The 18647-nt window shown below is 38.3% G+C and overlaps 1 protein-coding gene across 5 annotated transcripts in view; it reads right to left on the minus strand.

Annotated features, from left to right (window-relative positions):
• The window catches only part of ssh2a (slingshot protein phosphatase 2a), a 107256-nt gene that overhangs the window by 31341 nt on the left and 57268 nt on the right, over nucleotides 1–18647 (minus strand). For all 5 annotated transcript variants that reach the window (XM_069910369.1, XM_069910371.1, XM_069910372.1 and 2 more), the window contains 3 exons: nucleotides 16623–16726; nucleotides 9697–9761; nucleotides 4877–4995 (listed from right to left, as the gene is read on the minus strand). In XM_069910369.1, coding sequence (XP_069766470.1) covers nucleotides 4877–4995; nucleotides 9697–9761; nucleotides 16623–16726 — 288 coding nt within the window. The remainder of the gene's footprint in view (nucleotides 1–4876; nucleotides 4996–9696; nucleotides 9762–16622; nucleotides 16727–18647) is intronic.

An 18647-nucleotide genomic window follows, 5' to 3' on the forward strand; every position in this document is an offset into this window, starting at 1 on the left:
ATCTCAATGCCTTGAAGGCCCAATTTGACCTCCAGAACAGGCAGAAGCACTGCACACCACCACATCGCTTGATGATCCTCTGATGTCCACATCCGAAGATAACGTGCAGCCCGCCTTTAAGAGAGTGAATCCAAGAAATGCTTCTGGTCAGGACGGAGTACCTGGCCGAGAACTGAAACTCATGGTTATCAACTTGTCAATGGATTCAAGGATATCTTCACCATCTCACTCCAGCAGGATATGGTATCCACCCATTTCAAATTGGGCTCAATCGTACTGGTGTCCAAGACTGTGGTAACCTGCCTAGATGTCTACCAACCAGTGGGACTCACATCCACAGTGATGGTGTTTCGAGAGGCTAGTATTAAAACACATCTGTTCCTGTTGAGCAGCAAGATGGATCCATTCCAATTTGCCTACTGCAGCAACAGATCTACGGCAGATGCCATCTCACTGGCTCTACAGAAAGCCACGGAAAATCTGAACAGCAAAGATGCATACATCAGGATGCTATTTATCGACTACAGTTCTGCACTGAACACCATCAATCCCATAAAACCGATCGGCCAACTCCAAGACCTAGGTCTCAATACTCGATTGTCTAATTGGATCCTGGATCTCCTCAGCTCCAAACCACAATCAGCAAGGATTGGTAATAACATAACCTCCACAATCTCCGTTAGTACTGGAGCACCACAAGGTTTCATTTTAACTCCCCCCCACCTCCCCCCCCCGCTCCAAATTGTTGGCACACTGTAATAGTGTTGCACTGTTACGCTAATTGTGCCACCCTAAAGCTGTTACTACGCTTAAGGAAGTGAAAAAAGGTTATGCAAAAAAAATTGATAGAGCATTGCTGCTAGAAGAGAATATCAAAATTTATTTTAGTTCAGGCCAAGTAGTACAAAAACAAACATGGATACAATATTTAATTAAGATATTTGTTGCATGCAAAGTTAGACAGCATACCATAAAAGGATACAACATTATGTATTAAATTTTCAAATCATGTAAAATTTACCAGCTATGGCATTAATTGTGCAGTCCAGATTTCAGATACAGATTATTCTGATTAATAATTTTCAATGTTGGGGTGAATTACTACAATACTCTGGGAGGCAGTTTACACAAATAACTTGTGTTGACTGAACAAAATGATCTCATGGAAAACATTTAAAAAAAGCTCCTCTTGATCATGAGTTATTCTTAGCTCTACCCAGCCACTTGCTTAAGCCATTTCAAAATGCATCATGCAACAGAATGACACTCAAGAATTGCCATCCACAAATAGGGAGCGATAAAACGCAAGTTGCCTTGTTTACATAGCAACAAGCAGGCATTCATCAACAAGAATCCAACAGGCACAAGGCTAGTCATTTGCTCTTTCATTAGATCTGGTTTGAAGATATTATCTATCTTCATATTGATAATCAGCAAACTCAAAGACCTAGGTCTCACTACCCCAGTCTGCACCCATAAAACATAGATCACTTGAAATTTTTCAGATTATAACTATTACTGCAGAAGGACTTTAAAATAAACAGCTACATGCTTAGCATGGGCCATTTCTGATCAATATCTCTACTTGTTTATAAACAATGAAATGTTACGAATGTGCAGGGAACAAGAGCTAATATGGCAAAATGATGCATTAATAAGAAAAACCAAGCACAATTTAATTACTAATTCCAAGGGGCAAAGATTTCTGGTTTCTTGAGATATTTTAAGCAACTTAAGAAAAGTGACTTTGAGACAAATTTAGATTATAATGCAAAGGAAATTCTGCTCTAGTTCCATACACAACTGAGGTTATTTTAAGTGGTTACAGTAATAGAGTTACATTCTGAAAATTTTTAGGCGATTATGTTTAATGGGTGCAGACTCAGCTCCTACTCAATTTGGAATCATTGCCTGTAATGACCGTTTGCAGTTACAGCAGCATTTCTCCTGGCCCTCTGCATTCCAGTCACATGATCATAAAAATGATAAGAATTCAGGTGGACAAAAGAATCCAGGCACAGAAACACCTTTTACAGATGGAAAAGTTGCACAGGATGATACAACTGCAATAAATTTTAAATATCTTTGACAAAAAAATTGAAATACCATTAACATCTTTGGCTTGGCTTCGCGGACGAAGATTTATGGAGGGGTAAAGTCCACGTCAGCTGCAGGCTCGTTTGTGGCTGACAAGTCCGATGCGGGACAGGCAGACACGGGTGCAGCGGTTGCAAGGGAAAATTGGTGGGTTGGGGTTGGGTGTTGGGTTTTTCCTCCTTTGTCTTTTGACAGGGAGGTGGGCTCTGCGGTCTTCTTCAAAGGAGGTTGCTGCCCGCCAGACTGTGAGGCGCCAAGATGCACGGTTTGAGGCGATATCAGCCCACGGGCGGTGGTCAATGTGGCAGGCACCAAGAGCTTTCTTTAGGCAGTCCTTGTACCTCTTCTTTGGTGCACCTGTCTCAGTGGCCAGTGGAGAGCTCGCCATATAACACGATCTTGGGAAGGCGATGGTCCTCCATTCTGGAGACGTGACCCACCCAGTGCAGTTGGATCTTCAGCAGCGTGGATTCGATGTTGTCGGCCTCTGCCATCTCGAGTACTTCGATGTTGGAGATGAAGTCGTTCCAATGAATGTTGGGGATGGAGCGGAGACAACGCTGGTGGAAGCGTTCTAGGAGCCGTAGGTGATGCCGGTAGAGGACCCATGATTCAGAGCCGAACAGGGGTATGACAATGGCTCTGTATACGCTAATCTTTGTGAGGTTTTTCAGTTGGTTGTTTTTCCAGACTCTTTTGTGTAGTCTTCCAAAGACGCTATTTGCCTTGGCGAGTCTGATGTCTATCTCGTTGTCGATCCTTGCATCCGATGAAATGGTGCAGCCAAGATAGGTAAACTGGTTGACCGTTTTGAGTTTTGTGTGCCCGATGGAGATGTGGAGGGACTAGTAGTCATGGTGGGGAGCTGGCTGATGGAGGACCTCAGTTTTCTTCAGTCTGACTTCCAGGTCAAACATTTTGGCAGTTTCTGCAAAACAGGACGTCAAGCGCTGAAGAGCTGGCTCTGAATGGGCAACTAAAGCGGCATCGTCTGCAAAGAGTAGTTCACGGACAAGTTGCTCTTGTGTCTTGGTGTGAGCTTGCAGGCGCCTCACATTGAAGAGACTGCCATCCGTGCGGTACTGGATGTAAACAGCGTCTTCATTGTTGAGGTCTTTCATGGCTTGTTTCAGCATCATGCTGAAGAAGATTGAAAAGAGGGTTGGTGCGAGAACGCAGCCTTGCTTCACGCTATTGTTTATGGAGAAGGGTTCAGAGAGCTCATTGCTATATCTGACCCGACCTTGTTGGTTTTCGTGCAGTTGGAACTTTGGGGGGCATCCGAGGCGCTCTAGTATTTGCCAAAGCCCTTTCCCACTCACGGTATCGAAGGCTTTGGTGAGGTCAACAAAGGTGATGTAGAGTCCTTTGTTTTGTTCTCTGCACTTTTCTTGGAGCTGTCTGAGGGCAAAGACCATGTCAGTAGTTCCTCTGTTTGCGCGAAAGCCGCACTGTGATTCTGGGAGAACATTTTCGGCGACACTAAGTATTATTCTATTTAGGAGAATCTTAGCGAAGATTTTGCTTGCAATGGAGAGCAGTGTGATTCCCCTGTAGTTTGAGCAGTCTGATTAATAAATGTATAAAACCTACAAACACTTAAATTCTTTTATTAAATCTATAAATTAACTTAACTTCCCTCCTTAGTTGCTTACTTGCCTCACTGAAATCAAAAACGATCTACAATCCTTGCCTCATGCAGTATTGGTAAGGTAATTTCTTAGCCCCAGCAAGATTGGGCTTTTCTGCTGGACCACACGAGCAGTCGAGTGACACAAGTAGTCAGTCCCAAACCGTGAAGCCAAAAACTTAATTCAGTTTCAATGGCTGAACACCAGCAGGTTTGGCTGAGAGACCATTTCAACACGCGGCCATGTTTTGAAAACAGTAAAACATGAGAAGCATTGAATAAATGGATAAAGGAGTAATACAACATCCTTAACTGAAGCACAAGGTACATTGACTACCTCAAGCAGGGTAGAGAAAGTATATTTGAGTGACCAAAAAAAAAGACTGAAATCTATTTTACTTAATCCAGATAAATTATGTAAATTTAGATTGGTTTTAAAACAAAATTTATAATGGAAAAGTTTACTGTGTGGCGGCGCACATCTCTGAGACCCAACTGACCCCGTTTGTACCGCTGTGCTGGTGGGGCAGCTCCAGGAGTTGGCGCCATCAGGACTTGCTCATTGCCTCGTAGCTTAGGCCACTGCTTGCGCCCCGGGCCACGTGATGACATCACCGCTGCGCGGGATGAAACTCCCATTGGCCTTAAAGGGCCATGCACGAAATTCAAATAAACAGTTCTACTGGAAACCCCACTGAGTCTAGAGGTGTTTTCTGTTTGAAGCAGCCGCTACAACAGCCTGTTAATCATAGATATGATCTTAAAATAAAAAGGGAAATCCAAATGATGCAGTGAATGTCAATACCAAACAGGGCAAGCCTATTAAGGTAACAAAAAGTAAAGCAATACAAAATAAATCATTCCACTACAAAACTCCATATCCCAAACAAAAATAATTCACCATGAATAAATTGTTACAAGTATCCTACTAAATGCCAGTTTGACAGTACTCCCTCCGATAAACTATTCGAATGACATTATGTGCAAGAAAACTGATCATCAATCAAATTATCCTGTATCTTCGTTCCAGAGATTTCATAATTTAAAATTCAACTTGTAGGTACCCACTGCATTGCATCATGAGGGAAGCTTCTTTATATATAAAAAAAAATCTTTTTAAGAAAACAGACTGGCTAAAAAAAGTCTTACCTGTCTTTGAAGAAATCCATTCCTAAAACAATACTTTCTTCTGTGTCTTGTCTGCCATTGGTGGAAACCACCACCATGTACCTAGTCAAATCTACGTATGCACTTTCCAACCGCACGGCCTAAAATTATTCAAAAGAAAGTTACTTCAAAAAGTTATTTAAACGTTTGATTAAAATTAGCACTTTACATGTCAGTGTTCATCCAAATAAAACACAATATTTTGAAACCAATTAGTGAATGGCCAAGGTCATTCTGACATAAAACATTGTTGCTCTTTTTCAAGTTTACTTAATAATTTGCTGAAGCTCTTCCGTCTTAAACAAAATGTTTCTCCTTACTGGATTGTATATTGGAACAGGCTTGGAGGGTAAATGAGCAGTTCTGTTTCCACATTTTATGCCTTAGCCACTTATACCATCAAGTACCTGATTTTATTACTGCAAACATCTGGAAATATGGTAAATTCTCTTGTTAAAATCAAACAGATTTTAATCAATGGGCATTGATAAACAGGGGCAATGCACTGAAGATAATAGGTTATGGTTAAAGCTTTAATACATCACTTATGCTGTTCAGTAAATATGAAAGCATTTGTAAAACTAACCTGTTACAAGTTTGCTTTCAATTTTGATGGGAGAACTGCAAGAAGAAATTTACAGAAATTATCATAACCCTAAAATTATCTGGAAAATATCCAGAAGCAAGGGTGGTTTTAATTTAAAATCTGATGAAAAAGGACAGCCATAAAAGTAAAAACAAAATTTCTATCCTTAGTTCTTCCCTGCTGCCAGATGGGCTCCAAAAAGAGATTGGAACTGCGATTTTTGCATTTTAACTGATGGATCAGGTACTCCATGGGCAGCTGCATTTGTAGGAGGAAAAAAAATTGCTCCAAAGAAATTTTCATGAAATTAGAAGGAAAAACCAATCTTTGATAATCTCATCTCTGGTGTGTTCCACTAACCTTTAATTATCAGGGGACATTCTGTGGTAAAGTAGGTGGTGGTGGGGTGGGGGGGGGGGGGGGGGGGGGGGGGTGGGGAGGTATGATAGATATATATGGCTTCTCACTCTACTTCCAAGCTGGTTAAAATTTACCTGAATTTTCTGTCATCTGAGCAAGCACAAAAGGCAGCCAATGGACCTGAACATCTTGTCACATGGCAAGATTTATTGTGAACTGCATTTAGTTTTCCCAGGACAGTGGCAAAGTAATTTTAAAAAATCATGCATACAGCAATCATAGTTATTTTTAGCTAATAACAACCAATAATAATACACACGCCTTATTATGCTTCAGAGGAATAAATTAGAATAATTACATTTAAAGGGGTGGTTTCTATGTGGACATGACTGCCGCAGGTTTGCACAGGGAACCCTCCTTATTCAGAATGTATTTTCTGCCCTCAACTCTTGAGTCCTTGTGATAACAATGCCTCAGTAAAGATAACTTGACAACAGTTATCTTATCCCAATGGCTTGGAAACTGAAGTGAATCCAGCTTTCAAATCTGTCTAATGCCTTTAAATTTCCCATCTTAGAAAACAATTGTTGCATTGGTGCAAAATAAGAAATAGAAGCAGGGCTTCATTCCTGCCTTGCAATTCTTTAAGACGGCGGCTGCTCTTTTATCTCAACACCTTTCCTACAATATTCCTGTACAGTATGTACTCAGCAATTGAGTCTCCATATAGCCCTCTTAAATATTGAATGCTGAAGATTAACCATCTCTGGATGAAGACATTTCTCACCTATGTCCCAAATAGCTGATCCCTCAGTTTGACTCCATAACTGCTGGTACTAAATAGACTAGCAAAAGGAAACTTCAATTCTGGCCCCTAACTGTATTTTGTTCTTTTCAGTAAGATCAATTTTCATTCTTCTAAATTCAGGAAGGTATTAGATTACTCTGCTTCATCCATCTGAGAAATTAAATCCAGTAAATTTTAGCTGTATTTCCTCTATTGAATATGCATCTTTCTCAAGATAGGTAGGACAGAACTGCATACAATAGTCCAGATGCAATGTCACCAAGCATTGTCCTCAAATTCTCTTACAATAAATTCCAGAGTAATTTCTTTATTTCTCTCAGAAACTGTAAATTAACTTTCAGTAATTAGTATACAATGAAAGTTAATAAATTCAATTCTCACCATTTAAGCAAAATATACTCCACCTTTCATTTCTTTCTCCCCATCGTGTAGATGACCTCAGGTTTTTCCATGTTACGCTCAATCTGCCATAACCATTCACTTAACCTGCTTATATCCTTATAACCCTTAGCACAGTGGTTCTCAACCTCCCCCCCCCCCCCCCCCTACTTACATACCAACTCAAGTAATCCTTACCAACTACAGAGCACCTATGGCATTTCATGTCAGTTCTATGTCCTACTCAGACTACAGTGCCACCTACAGTGGTGTTCAAAAGTTTGGGCACCTCTGGCCAAAATTTCTGCTATTGTGAATAGTTAAGCGAGTAAACGATGACCTGATTTCCAAAAGGCAAAAGATAACACTGCTTTAAGATTACTTTTTTATTTCCATCTTTTATAATTACAAAATAACAAAAAAGGAAAAGGGCCTGAAGCTTAATTTTGGGCACCCTGCATAGTCAGTACTTAGTAGCACCCACTTTAGCAAGTATCACAGCTTGTATACACTTTCTGTAGCAAGACGTCTTTCAATTCTTGTTTGAGGGATTTTCACCCATTCTTCCTTGCAAAAGGCTTCTAATTCTGTGAAATTCTTGGGCCATCTTGCATGCACTGCTCTTTTGAGGTCTATCCACAGATTTTTGATGATGTTTCAGTCAGGGGGCTGTGAGAGCCATGGCAAAACCTCGAGATAGTCCATCGTGGTGTGCTTAGGATCATTATCCTGTTGTAGAAACCATCCCCTTTTCATATTCTGCTTTTTAAAAAAAACAGATGTGTGATGTTTGCTTCCAGAATTTACTGGTATTTAATGGAATTCATTTTTCCCTATCCCAGGGCAATATTCTCCATGCCACTGGCTGCCACACAAGTCCAAAGCATAATCGATCCCACCCCCCCCCCCCCCGCATGCTTAACAATAGGAGAGGTGTTCTTTTCCTGAAATTCTGCACCCTTTTCCTCCACATACTTTTGCTCATTGCATCTAAAATGTTCTATTTTAACTTCACCAGTCCATAGGACTGGTTTCCAAAATGAATTAGGCTTGGTTAGAGATTCCTTGTATATGCTGAATTTTGTGGTGAGGATGCAGGAAAGGCTTTCTTCTGATGACATTTTCATGAAGGTCCTATTTGTGCAAATATTGCTGCACAGTAGAACAGTGCACCACCACTCCAAAGTCTGCTAAATCTTCCTGAAGGTCTTTTGCAGTCAAAAGGGGGCGTTTATTTGCCTTTCTAGCAATCCTACAAGCAGTTCTCTCAGAAGCCATTTCTTAATTACATTATGAACTAAGGAAATGGCCACCTGAAAACGCTTTGCTTTTGCCTTCTCCTGCTTTGTGCTAGGCAGCTGCTTAGAGCCCATGGCTGCTGATTGTTGGGACAAGGTTTGAGAAGTTTTTAAGTCATCCCAGTTAATTGGCTGTGCAGTGCCCCAGGATAAGAACCCCTTTGTGCCATTTCCACCAGGCCACCCTTAACTGGGACACAACTCGTTCCCAGGGATCGGAGTGTTCTACCTTCAACTGGAAACAGGTGACTTTCTGCTGTCCCTTTTCCACTGGTTTTGTCAGCTGATGCCAGGGATATGAGTAGGAGTCGAGGTGGTTCATTTCTGGCATGAATTGATGTCATTTGACACTGGCATGCTGACAGTTTTCTTTTTCCACTGGACCCTGTCCGAGTTCATTCCTGGGACAAGGTACCAGTGGGAAATGGGCTTGAGTATTTATAAAGCTTTGAAATTTGCATCACCTGGCCTTTCCGAATGATGACTGTGAACAAGCTAATTCATCAGTGGTGGCAGTGAGGAAAAGGTTTGACAGCCATGGACATTTTTGCCCATTCCCAACTTCCCTCGAGATGGTGGGGTTGAGGTGCTTTTCTCACTTGCTATACTCTGCATTGTTTATCAACTATGTACAGTACAACTCCAATTATCCAAAATGGTCAGGACTGGGCCAATTTCGGACAATTTATTTTCCCCTGGAGAACTGGCCATTTTTTTAAAAAAACAGCCCAGTAGAAACAGCAAATCACTTGTAGCAGTGTTTAAACATCAACAAAGGAAGGCTTTTTAAGCATCAAGATAACATTTAATTCTCACCAAAAAAATGCCGCCATTCCAATCACTGACACCTCCCCACCGAGTTCCCTGCTCGTGCTAGTAGCCCAAGGATCCCACTCCTGCCTGAGAGCCCAAGATCCACAGTCAGTTTAGCTCTGAAAATTTTTCAGCTAAATGAGGATTTCTGATTGTTTCAGATATCTTCATTTATCCAAAATTTCTGATAACTGAGGATTTTGGAGAATCCAATTTTGCATAATCAGAGTTGTACTGTATTCCAGAGAAACTCAACTACTGCTGGATCAGCATTATTTCCAACTACATCTCAATCCAGAGCTCACTACAACCTATTTTACACCTTCACAGCTCGACATATAATGTAAAGGAGTGGGCAGGGCTTTCACACAAATGACATGAAGAACTACCAAAACTGACTAAAGATTCATCTTGTTGACTTAACGTTTAATGGGAATAGAAAACCACAAATAGCAATTTGTAATAGGTCACTGGTTTTGCCAGAAGCACACCTCTGATCATTAAATCAATACACAGAAGTGAGAACAGAAAAGAATTTGCAAATGCATGGTTATCTCACCAGTCGAATGTTGTCTTCAGGTCTAAGAAGAGTGAACATTGCCTGCAGATGCTGTTGGAGGTCACCTTTTTTTAAAATAAAAACTTGAATTAGAGGAGCATTATTATGATAAGTACATAATAGTTACAGTAAATGAATTTTATAAATAGTTGCTTTTTTCTTCCAAAATCACAACATAAGACTTTCTTTCATTTGCTTACTTTCCCATATTGAGATGATCAACATTTCACTCAACACGTTATGCTGCTCTAATAAAAACACAATGCTGGAGAAATTCAGCAAGTGCACCCTTACCTGTTGAGTTTCTCCAGTATTTTTTTTTTATCTTCAACCATGGTGCCTGCAAGTCATGGTCCTTTGCTCATCTACTGATGAATCTTAAAATAATGGGATACTAAACTAGGATAACTGAAGCTCCTCAAAATACATTGGACCATCAGGGCACAGCAGTTAGTGCTGCTGGTTTGCACTTCCATCAATACAGTTCGATCCTGATCTTGGTTCTCCTGTTTTCCGCACAACTGTGCATTTCCACTGGGTGCTCCTGTTTGCTACCTCACCCCAAACAGGATCTGCTGAATTCAATGGCCACCATAAATGATCTGTAAGCAAATGCCAAAAAATAACCAAACACAAGAGAGAAAATAAATTACAGGGGCACTACTAGGTAGGATTGTCAATTGAAAGTTGACATAAATGTGACTGAATGAATGGCCTGTCTCTGTCCCTTAACAGACAGGCATTGTTTGATTGTTTGAAAATATAGTAAATGGAAAAGTCAGGCATCAAGATTTATGCTGTAACTCTGCAATCTGGCTGGTTGCAGCACTGTCTGGTATGGAGGTACTAACACTTAGAACAAGAAAAAGCTCCAAAGGGTTAACTTGGCCTACAACATCACTCCATCGAGGACATCTACAAGAGGCAGACTTAAGAAAGCAGCCTCTATCCTCAAGGACACCCACTACCCACTCTGCTACCATTGAGAAAAAGGTACAGGAGCCTGAAGACGAGCTCTCAGCGGCACAAGGACAGCTTCTTCCCCGCTGCATCAGATTCCTGAATGAACAATGATACAAGCGCTACCTTACTTTGTCTTTCTCTTTTTCTTGCACTGTTTTTAGTTATTTTGTAATGTGGTTTAAGTAAATGTTTGCACTGGGATGCCGCTGCAAAACAACGAATTTGGTGAAATGCTGACTACAATAATTTCAGATTCTGAATGTAGTTAGAGGCTTCCTAGTTTACATGGATGAAAGGTTATGTATCAATGGAAGAATGGCAACATAAATCAGGAAACTAACAAATATGCTTATTCTCAATTGCGCAGTTCAACATAATTTCAGCCTTATTGTCATTTTGTGCCAAAGCTCAGACTCAATTTCAGGCATTTAAAAAGTGGCAAAAACAAACCCTTAAATAACCTATTTAAAATCATTTGTGCATCCAAGTTGTATTTTATTACATCCCCTTGCCTCTACAGATCTATTCTGACAAAGATTTTAAAAATTTATTGCTTCAGCACTTTACAGTAAACCAGTTTTCTAAAAATAGATTATTAAAATGTAACATTTAAAATGGGACTAAAGTAAAATCAAATAAACCATACAAATCTTCACCTTGATTGTAACTTGCCACAAATGCTTATAGCTGATAAGCTTGTTACTGCACATGTAAATATTCTATGCTTTATAAAATATTTCACATTAGTACCGGTAATTATAAATCACCGATTTATAATTTCATTTGGGTGCATCAGCACTAGGTCTAAGATGGCAATCCAAGTGATTAATATGATGGCAGATTTGAATTTAATTGATATTTGGCGAAAAGTTAATCCTACAGAGAAAGATTTTTCTTTTTATTCCTCGCGACATAATTCTTTTTCTAGAATTGATTATTTTTAATATCAGCACATTTGCAGGATAGGGTTACATCTGTGGAGTATAAGGCTAGATTGGTTTCGGATCATTCATTATTATTATTAGAATATTTGAGTTCACAAGATGTTCAGAAAGCTTCAAGATGGAGATTTAATACTATGCTATTATGACGCGAATTTAATTCTGTGAAAGAATGGTTGTGGAAAAAAAGACATAGGGCAACATTCAGGTATTCTGTGGTACTGAAGATTTTTTAGGATGGAAATTAGCCAAAATTCTTTGACAATCCTAAAGAGGTTATAGACTTTGCTCAGTCTCTACCAACCATGCAGTTTCAGGAACGATGTAGTCCTTCAAGGTCTCCAAAGAGAGTAGAGATGTAAGGTGGGATCCAGATTTTTAAAAGAAATGGAAGCAATGGTGATCGAAGTGGTAACGTTGATTTAAAATAAATCTTTTATCTTTTTTTTTTGAAAAGAGTTTAAATAGTTTAAATAATGATGATAGTTTAATGAAATGGGAGTTGGGAGAGGGAACTGGGTGGGCACTAGTTTCCAGAAGTCATCAGCTACCTGTGAGTTATCTCACACCCAATATTTTGGGGGAGTTATCGCTTTGGGCGGTTTAAACAGGAGGAGGTAGTTGTGACCTCCGACCTGTTTTTTTTCTTTTTAATTTTTGGGTTAAGAAGTGAAGGTTTTTTTAAATTAATTTTTAAATAAATATTTTTTTTTAAACTCTTTGTTTTCTGATTGTAATTGAGAGGGAATTAGGAGGTTTTTTTTCTCTCCTTTTTTTTCTCTTTTTTTGGGGGGGGGGATTTTTTCTCTTTTTTCTTTCTTTTTTAAGAGGATGATGTCACAGAAGATAATAAGTCAAAAATTGAGGATGTTGAATTAGATGAAGAGGAAGATGAGGGGAAAGGTGATAAGAAGAGAAAGAAGAAAATTAAGTACAAATATATTGAGGGAGAAGAGTTTAATAAAATTAAGTTAATTTCGATAGAGAATTTTGAAGATATAAATGAAGAATATGGAGAATTTTATAAGAGTTTGAACTTTTTTTCTTTTTTATATAAGGGGAGGGGAAGGGAATAAAAAGTTTATCTGATTGTTTTTCTAAGGGATGTTTTTGTTCTCTCGATGAATTATAAAGGAAACTTGGTATTAATGGAAATTCTGTATTTATGTATTATTAATTATGATTTTTTGTATAACAGATATGTGGTTGATATATGATTTTAATATTTGAACTTAGTTTTAAAGTGGATTTCATTTGTTAAATACATGTATTATGTTTGATTTAAATATATGTTTAAGGGTATTATTTCAGTATGGATATTTTTTTGTTGTTAGTAATTTTTTTGTTGTTAAGTTTTATCTTTTTTTTGTAAGTGAGGTTTTTTTAATTTTATTTACAACATTGTTAATTAATTCTCCTTCACTCTTTATTTTGGGGGGAGGGTTGGACTAATTTTAAATTAGATGATTAATATTGTGTTATAATTATTGGGGGGGTTAATTTGTGTAGTTTAATGATGTAGTATTCCAATTTTTATTATCTTATTTTTTATTATTTCTTTAAATGTAATTTTTATTTTATTCATGTCATAAAATTTTAAATAAAGTTTAAAAAAAAGAACTTGGGTAGTTTAAAATAGTTGCTCACTCCACAAATCGAAAAATAAATGAACAGGGATTTAATAGAAACAGCCATCTTTAATGTCATACTTAGTGCAAACAAGTTCCCTTTTAGTGCATAGATTAGCAACTTTCGCACAATGACCTCATAGAATGTGGAAAGGAAAATGGAAAGAATGGCCTACCCTACAAGAGATTGAAAAGAATTGCATTTTTTTAAAAATTAGTAGTAGGTGCAGAGCAGCTGTTTTCTCAGATTTCAAATTGTGGAGTGGGAGGGTCAGAATTTCAAGTTGGAGTAATCAGCCATTAACCATCAAGTTTGCGAACAACTGCTTCTCTCAGAGTTTATCTGGTATGGGGACACCAATACCCCTGAGTGAAAAGACGTGCAAAAGGTAGTGGGACACAGCCTAGGAAATGACATGCAAAACCCTCCCCTTCATTGAGAACATCTACAGGGAACAATGCTGTCAGAGAAGCAGCAGCAATCATCCATGATCCACACCACCCAGCACGCCCTTTTTTCACTGCTACCATCGGGAAAGGAGTATAGGGGCCACAAGACTCGTACCACCAGGCTTAGGAACTGGGGCTATCCATCCACCAATAGATTCCTCAACAATAAACTCAATCAGGGATTCTTACTTTTGCACTTTTTGATTTTTTTCCCCTCTCTGTATTGCACAGTTTGTTTGCATGCATTTCTTTACTAGTTTACATGTATACAATGAGTAGTTTTTTTTTCTTGCACTACCAATAAGTGGAAATTCCATTTTGCCTGCTGGAAAAAAATCTCAGGATTGTGTGTGATGTACTCTGACAATAAATCTGAAATCTGTTAATTTCCAGAATTCCTTACCCCAGATGTTACAGATGCTCATTTCTAAATATACATGACCAACGTCAAATGAAATTTAGATGTTAACTATTCAATTGAGGTAGAGAAAAGGCAGGAAAATAATACTGCTACATCCATTGTTGATGCACTCAATAAAATTTAAAGTCATGGTTCTGGAATATATAGCCTTTTATTGGAACAGAAATCATATGAACCAAAAAAAAGAGCAGGAGTAGGTCACCTGGCCTGAAGAGCCTGCTTCACTATTTAATAAGATTTGGGCACGGATGCAGCACCACCTCCCTGCCTTTCCCCCCCCCCCCCCCACCCATAACCCTTAATTCCTCTACTATGTAATAACACTGGACCACGAAGATTGTGCTTCCTGAACACTTCTGGTGCATTTTATGGATTTTGGGCTGCTGATCACAAAAATCACCTTAATAAAATATGTAATATGAACATTTTAGATTTCCTAAAATGCATAGAAAACCCTGAAGTGCAACAGAGCGTTGAAAATTCATTTTCTGCCTTCACACTTGGACTTCTTCCCTGCTGATCTTGGTGCAGTAGGTGATGAGCAAGACACTGCAACCATGAAACAACTTGTCAGCCTCTTACTTATCCATCGCTTTCATAATTTAATGTTTCTATTAGATCCTCTCTCATTTTTCTGAATTCCAGTAAATATTGTCCGAGGTGATTCCACTTCTCCTCATTGGCTAACCCTCTCATTGTCAGAAGCAACCTTCTGAACCTCTTTCGCACTGCCTTCAAAGCCAGTATAATATATCCTTTCTCAAGTAGAGACCCGAACTGCAAGCAGTATTCCAGGTGCAGCCTGACCAGTGGCAGCAGAACCTACATGTTCTTAAATTCAATCCTTTTTTGTAAAAAATGGCAACATTCCAATTGCCTTCTTGATAACCTGTTGCACCTGTAAACCAACATTTCATGATTTATATATTCTAATCCTCTATTTTTTGTTCCAAAGTCAATGGCCTCACCTTTATCAATGTTGTATTCCACCTGCCAGACCCTCGCTTATGTATCTCTCAATCAACTTTCACATCCTCTGCACAATTTGATTTTCTATTCAATTTAGAAACATTAGCAAACTTAAGATAATGATTTCAAAGGGGGACTGAGTAGCTTAACGTACAAGGTAAACAGTTGCAGGCCTAGCTAGCCACGACCCCTGCAGCACTCCTCACACCACTAATTGCCAAAATACCCATTTATACCAAATCTCTGCTGTTCATTGATTTAAAAAATCCTTTATCCATGTTAATACATTACTCCCAACTCTATACATGGATAAGTATTTTATGTGGCACCTTATCAAAAAGATTTCCATCAAAATACTTCTTAAGAAACAGTCTTGGTTTATCAATACAAGGGTATAAGATAAACCAAAAAGCAAGTAAATAGTGAAATCTAGAAAAATAGATACACTGCATTTGTACTTCTGTCAAAATTCTCATCCTGCCTCTAAGCTTATGAGCAGAAGTACATGTTTACTTCTCTTTCTCAGCATCGAGAAACAGACCTTTGCCTGTAATCAACCCAAACCACTTCCCCAAACAGTAGTTTCAACATGATAAGGAAGTTAAACATAATGAATTGGGATTCATTTTATTTTCAACTGTTCAGAAAATGTTCACAAAGCTTCTATGAAAGCACTAGTGCAATTTTAGAAGAGGTCATGTGATTCTGCAGCATCATATGACATTGTAGATAATAAAATTCCCTGAAAGTGGTGTCACAGGTAGATAGGGTTATAAAGAGAGCTTCAGGCAACATTGACTTTCATTAATCAAAGAATTGAGTATAGGAGTTGGGATGTTATGATAAAGTTGTACAAGACATTGGTGAGGCCAAATTTGAAGTATTGTGTGCAGGAAACATATCAATAAGAGAGAAAGAATGCAGAGAGAATTTACTCGGATGCTGCCTGGACTTCAGGAACTGAGTAACAGGGAAAGGTAAACAGGATAGGGGGTTGTTCCCTGGAGTGTAGAAGAATGAGGGGGAATTTGATAGAGGAACTTAAAATTATGAGGGGAATAGACAGAGTATATGTAGGTAGGCTTTTTCCACTGAGGGTAAGTGAAATACATAACAGAGGTCATGGGTTTAAGAGTGAAAGGGGAAAAGCTTTGGGGGAACTTCTTCACACAGAAGAGTGGTGGGAGTGCAGAACAAGCTGCCAGCTGAAGTCCTGATTTCAGGCTCACATTTAAGAAGAATGTGGACAGGTACATGGATAGGAGGGGTATGCAGGGCTATGTACTGGGTGCAGGTCAACAGAATAATAGTTCAGCACAGAGTAGAAAGACTCAAGGGCCACTTTCTGGGCTTTAAAGTTCTATGGTTCGAATGGGATTGTTCTCAAAGAGCTGCCATGACCCAATAATCTCACTCTCAGTCAGTATTATAAGAGACTGCAATTTTTTTTAATAAAAAGTGTCAACTTGGTTGAGTTACATGCATCTTCTTAGATTTGTTTTGAGATTCCACTTTTCTACCCAAAGAAAAACACTAGGATACCAATTTCCTCACCAGCATGTTTATTGCGCCGATGATTGATTCTAGATGTAGTTGAGCCATTTCCTCGAGGCAGAAATAAAGCAGCACCCTTTACAGTCAAGAAGCTCTCACTTATGCTGTGGAAATAAAAAAAGATGATTGAGGTAAAACTGACAAAACTATTAATACAAGAACAAATAACGACATTACTTAAGTAAGCTGTGGCTACAACAATTGATGAAGGCAATAAAATTTGTCAATGACATGCTATTTATAAAAGACACCATTTCTACATTACTCATATATGGATTCCTCATTTACATGAAAAGTCATACAAAACCTCCTCTCTGAAGATATATAAAAATAGAGGGGGGGAGGGGGAAAGAAAGCAAAGATTATGGTTTTGGCATTAATATGCATACCGTTATAATGAAATTATCAACCAAATTAACCTAAAAGATTTTATTCTATTGCTTTCACAAATTTCAAGTATCTTGGCTAAGATTTTAAAGAGAAGTGCAAGAAAAATACTGACATGACCTTGGAGTTATTTAGAATACAGTTCTTGTGTTGCAGTGTCACTGAGATTCTAAATACTAGAATTACAACAGAAATGACAGTACAACTCCGATTATCTGAAATGGTCGGGACCAGGCCTATTTGGATAAATGATATTTTTGGATAACTGGTCATTTTTTAAAAACAACAAATCACTAGTAACAATGTTTAAACAACAACAAACAAGAAGGGAAGGCTTTTTAAGCATGAGATAATGTTTAATTGTCACCAAAAAACATGAACAAAATAAATCTAACACCAAAAACTCAAAATTCTACTCACCGGTTTTTCCAAATTTCCAACCGGTGATGTTAGTTCGGCTCGAAAAAATGTTTTTGATAACTGAGGATTTCTGATCGTTTCAGATATCCTCATTTATCCAAAATCTTTCGGTGGTGAAATGGCACCATTTCGGCTTTGAAATATGAGGGCTTGTGATTTTTATGACATCCTCAATTATCCAAAATATTTTTCAGAGCCAAATAGACTTCATTTCCGGGTCCAAAAAATTTTGGATACTGAGGATTTCAGATTATTGGAGTTGTACAATTAGGCAATTAGGGAAGGGAGCTGGGGGAAAATATGTGGTCTTCAAATTACAGAAGAGAAAAAACTATGCAGTGTTCAAACAAACTGAATTGACAACATTGTGGAGAGAATGGGCCAGATTATGCTGATGTCCTGTCCAGTTGATGATAGCTGAAGTGCAAGAGTCAATGCATGACAGATTTGTACGCTTATACATTGCAGCAGGGAAGTATGGAACTTGCTGGAGGTCATATGGTTGGTTCAATTTGACCCAACCCACTATTTTTTTTTGTGCACATTAACAAGATCTAAAAAATGGATGCCAAACACAAAAAATTATGACATTGCAACAAAATGAATCAAATAATGACTTGACCATTGGCTTAGTTTTTCTAAAAAATAAGATGATAATGTAGGAGCAATGAAAACCATTAATATGACGATGCAAAAAAAGAAATGAAGCTAAGCTTATCGTGAAAGACTATTTGAAATGCAATACTTAAACTATCATCAGCTGGCCATTTTGGCTTTACTCAAGCATACCAACAAGCAACTGGAACAATTATATCAAATGTTTTACAAACTGTCTGTTACAAGTCTCTTGAAGTTAGAACAAATAATTATTTACAATACCAAGCAATCCACTAAAGTTTGGTAACTAAGTGGTAGACCTGTTCATGGAACTCAGCAAGATTAAAAAGGGATAACCATTTGAGACTATTCCTGAAATAGGGATAGTCTATAATAGGAAATGCAATCTTTAACACTCAAGATGACAATGGACAAGGCAAATTACTTTTTAAATGCCATTTCCCAAAAACATAGCTCCTTTTTCTTTTGTTCGATTCTCACATTTTATCAGATGCAATGAACTTCAACAGCACATTACAGGGAATATGTGGAATCTCTAGCAAATCACATGGCATTAACCAACTAAGAAGCACATTTGGAAGCTTTGATGCCAAACTAGGT

This window comes from Narcine bancroftii, chromosome 14 (genome assembly GCF_036971445.1).
Source record: "Narcine bancroftii isolate sNarBan1 chromosome 14, sNarBan1.hap1, whole genome shotgun sequence".
Taxonomy (NCBI): domain Eukaryota; kingdom Metazoa; phylum Chordata; class Chondrichthyes; order Torpediniformes; family Narcinidae; genus Narcine; species Narcine bancroftii.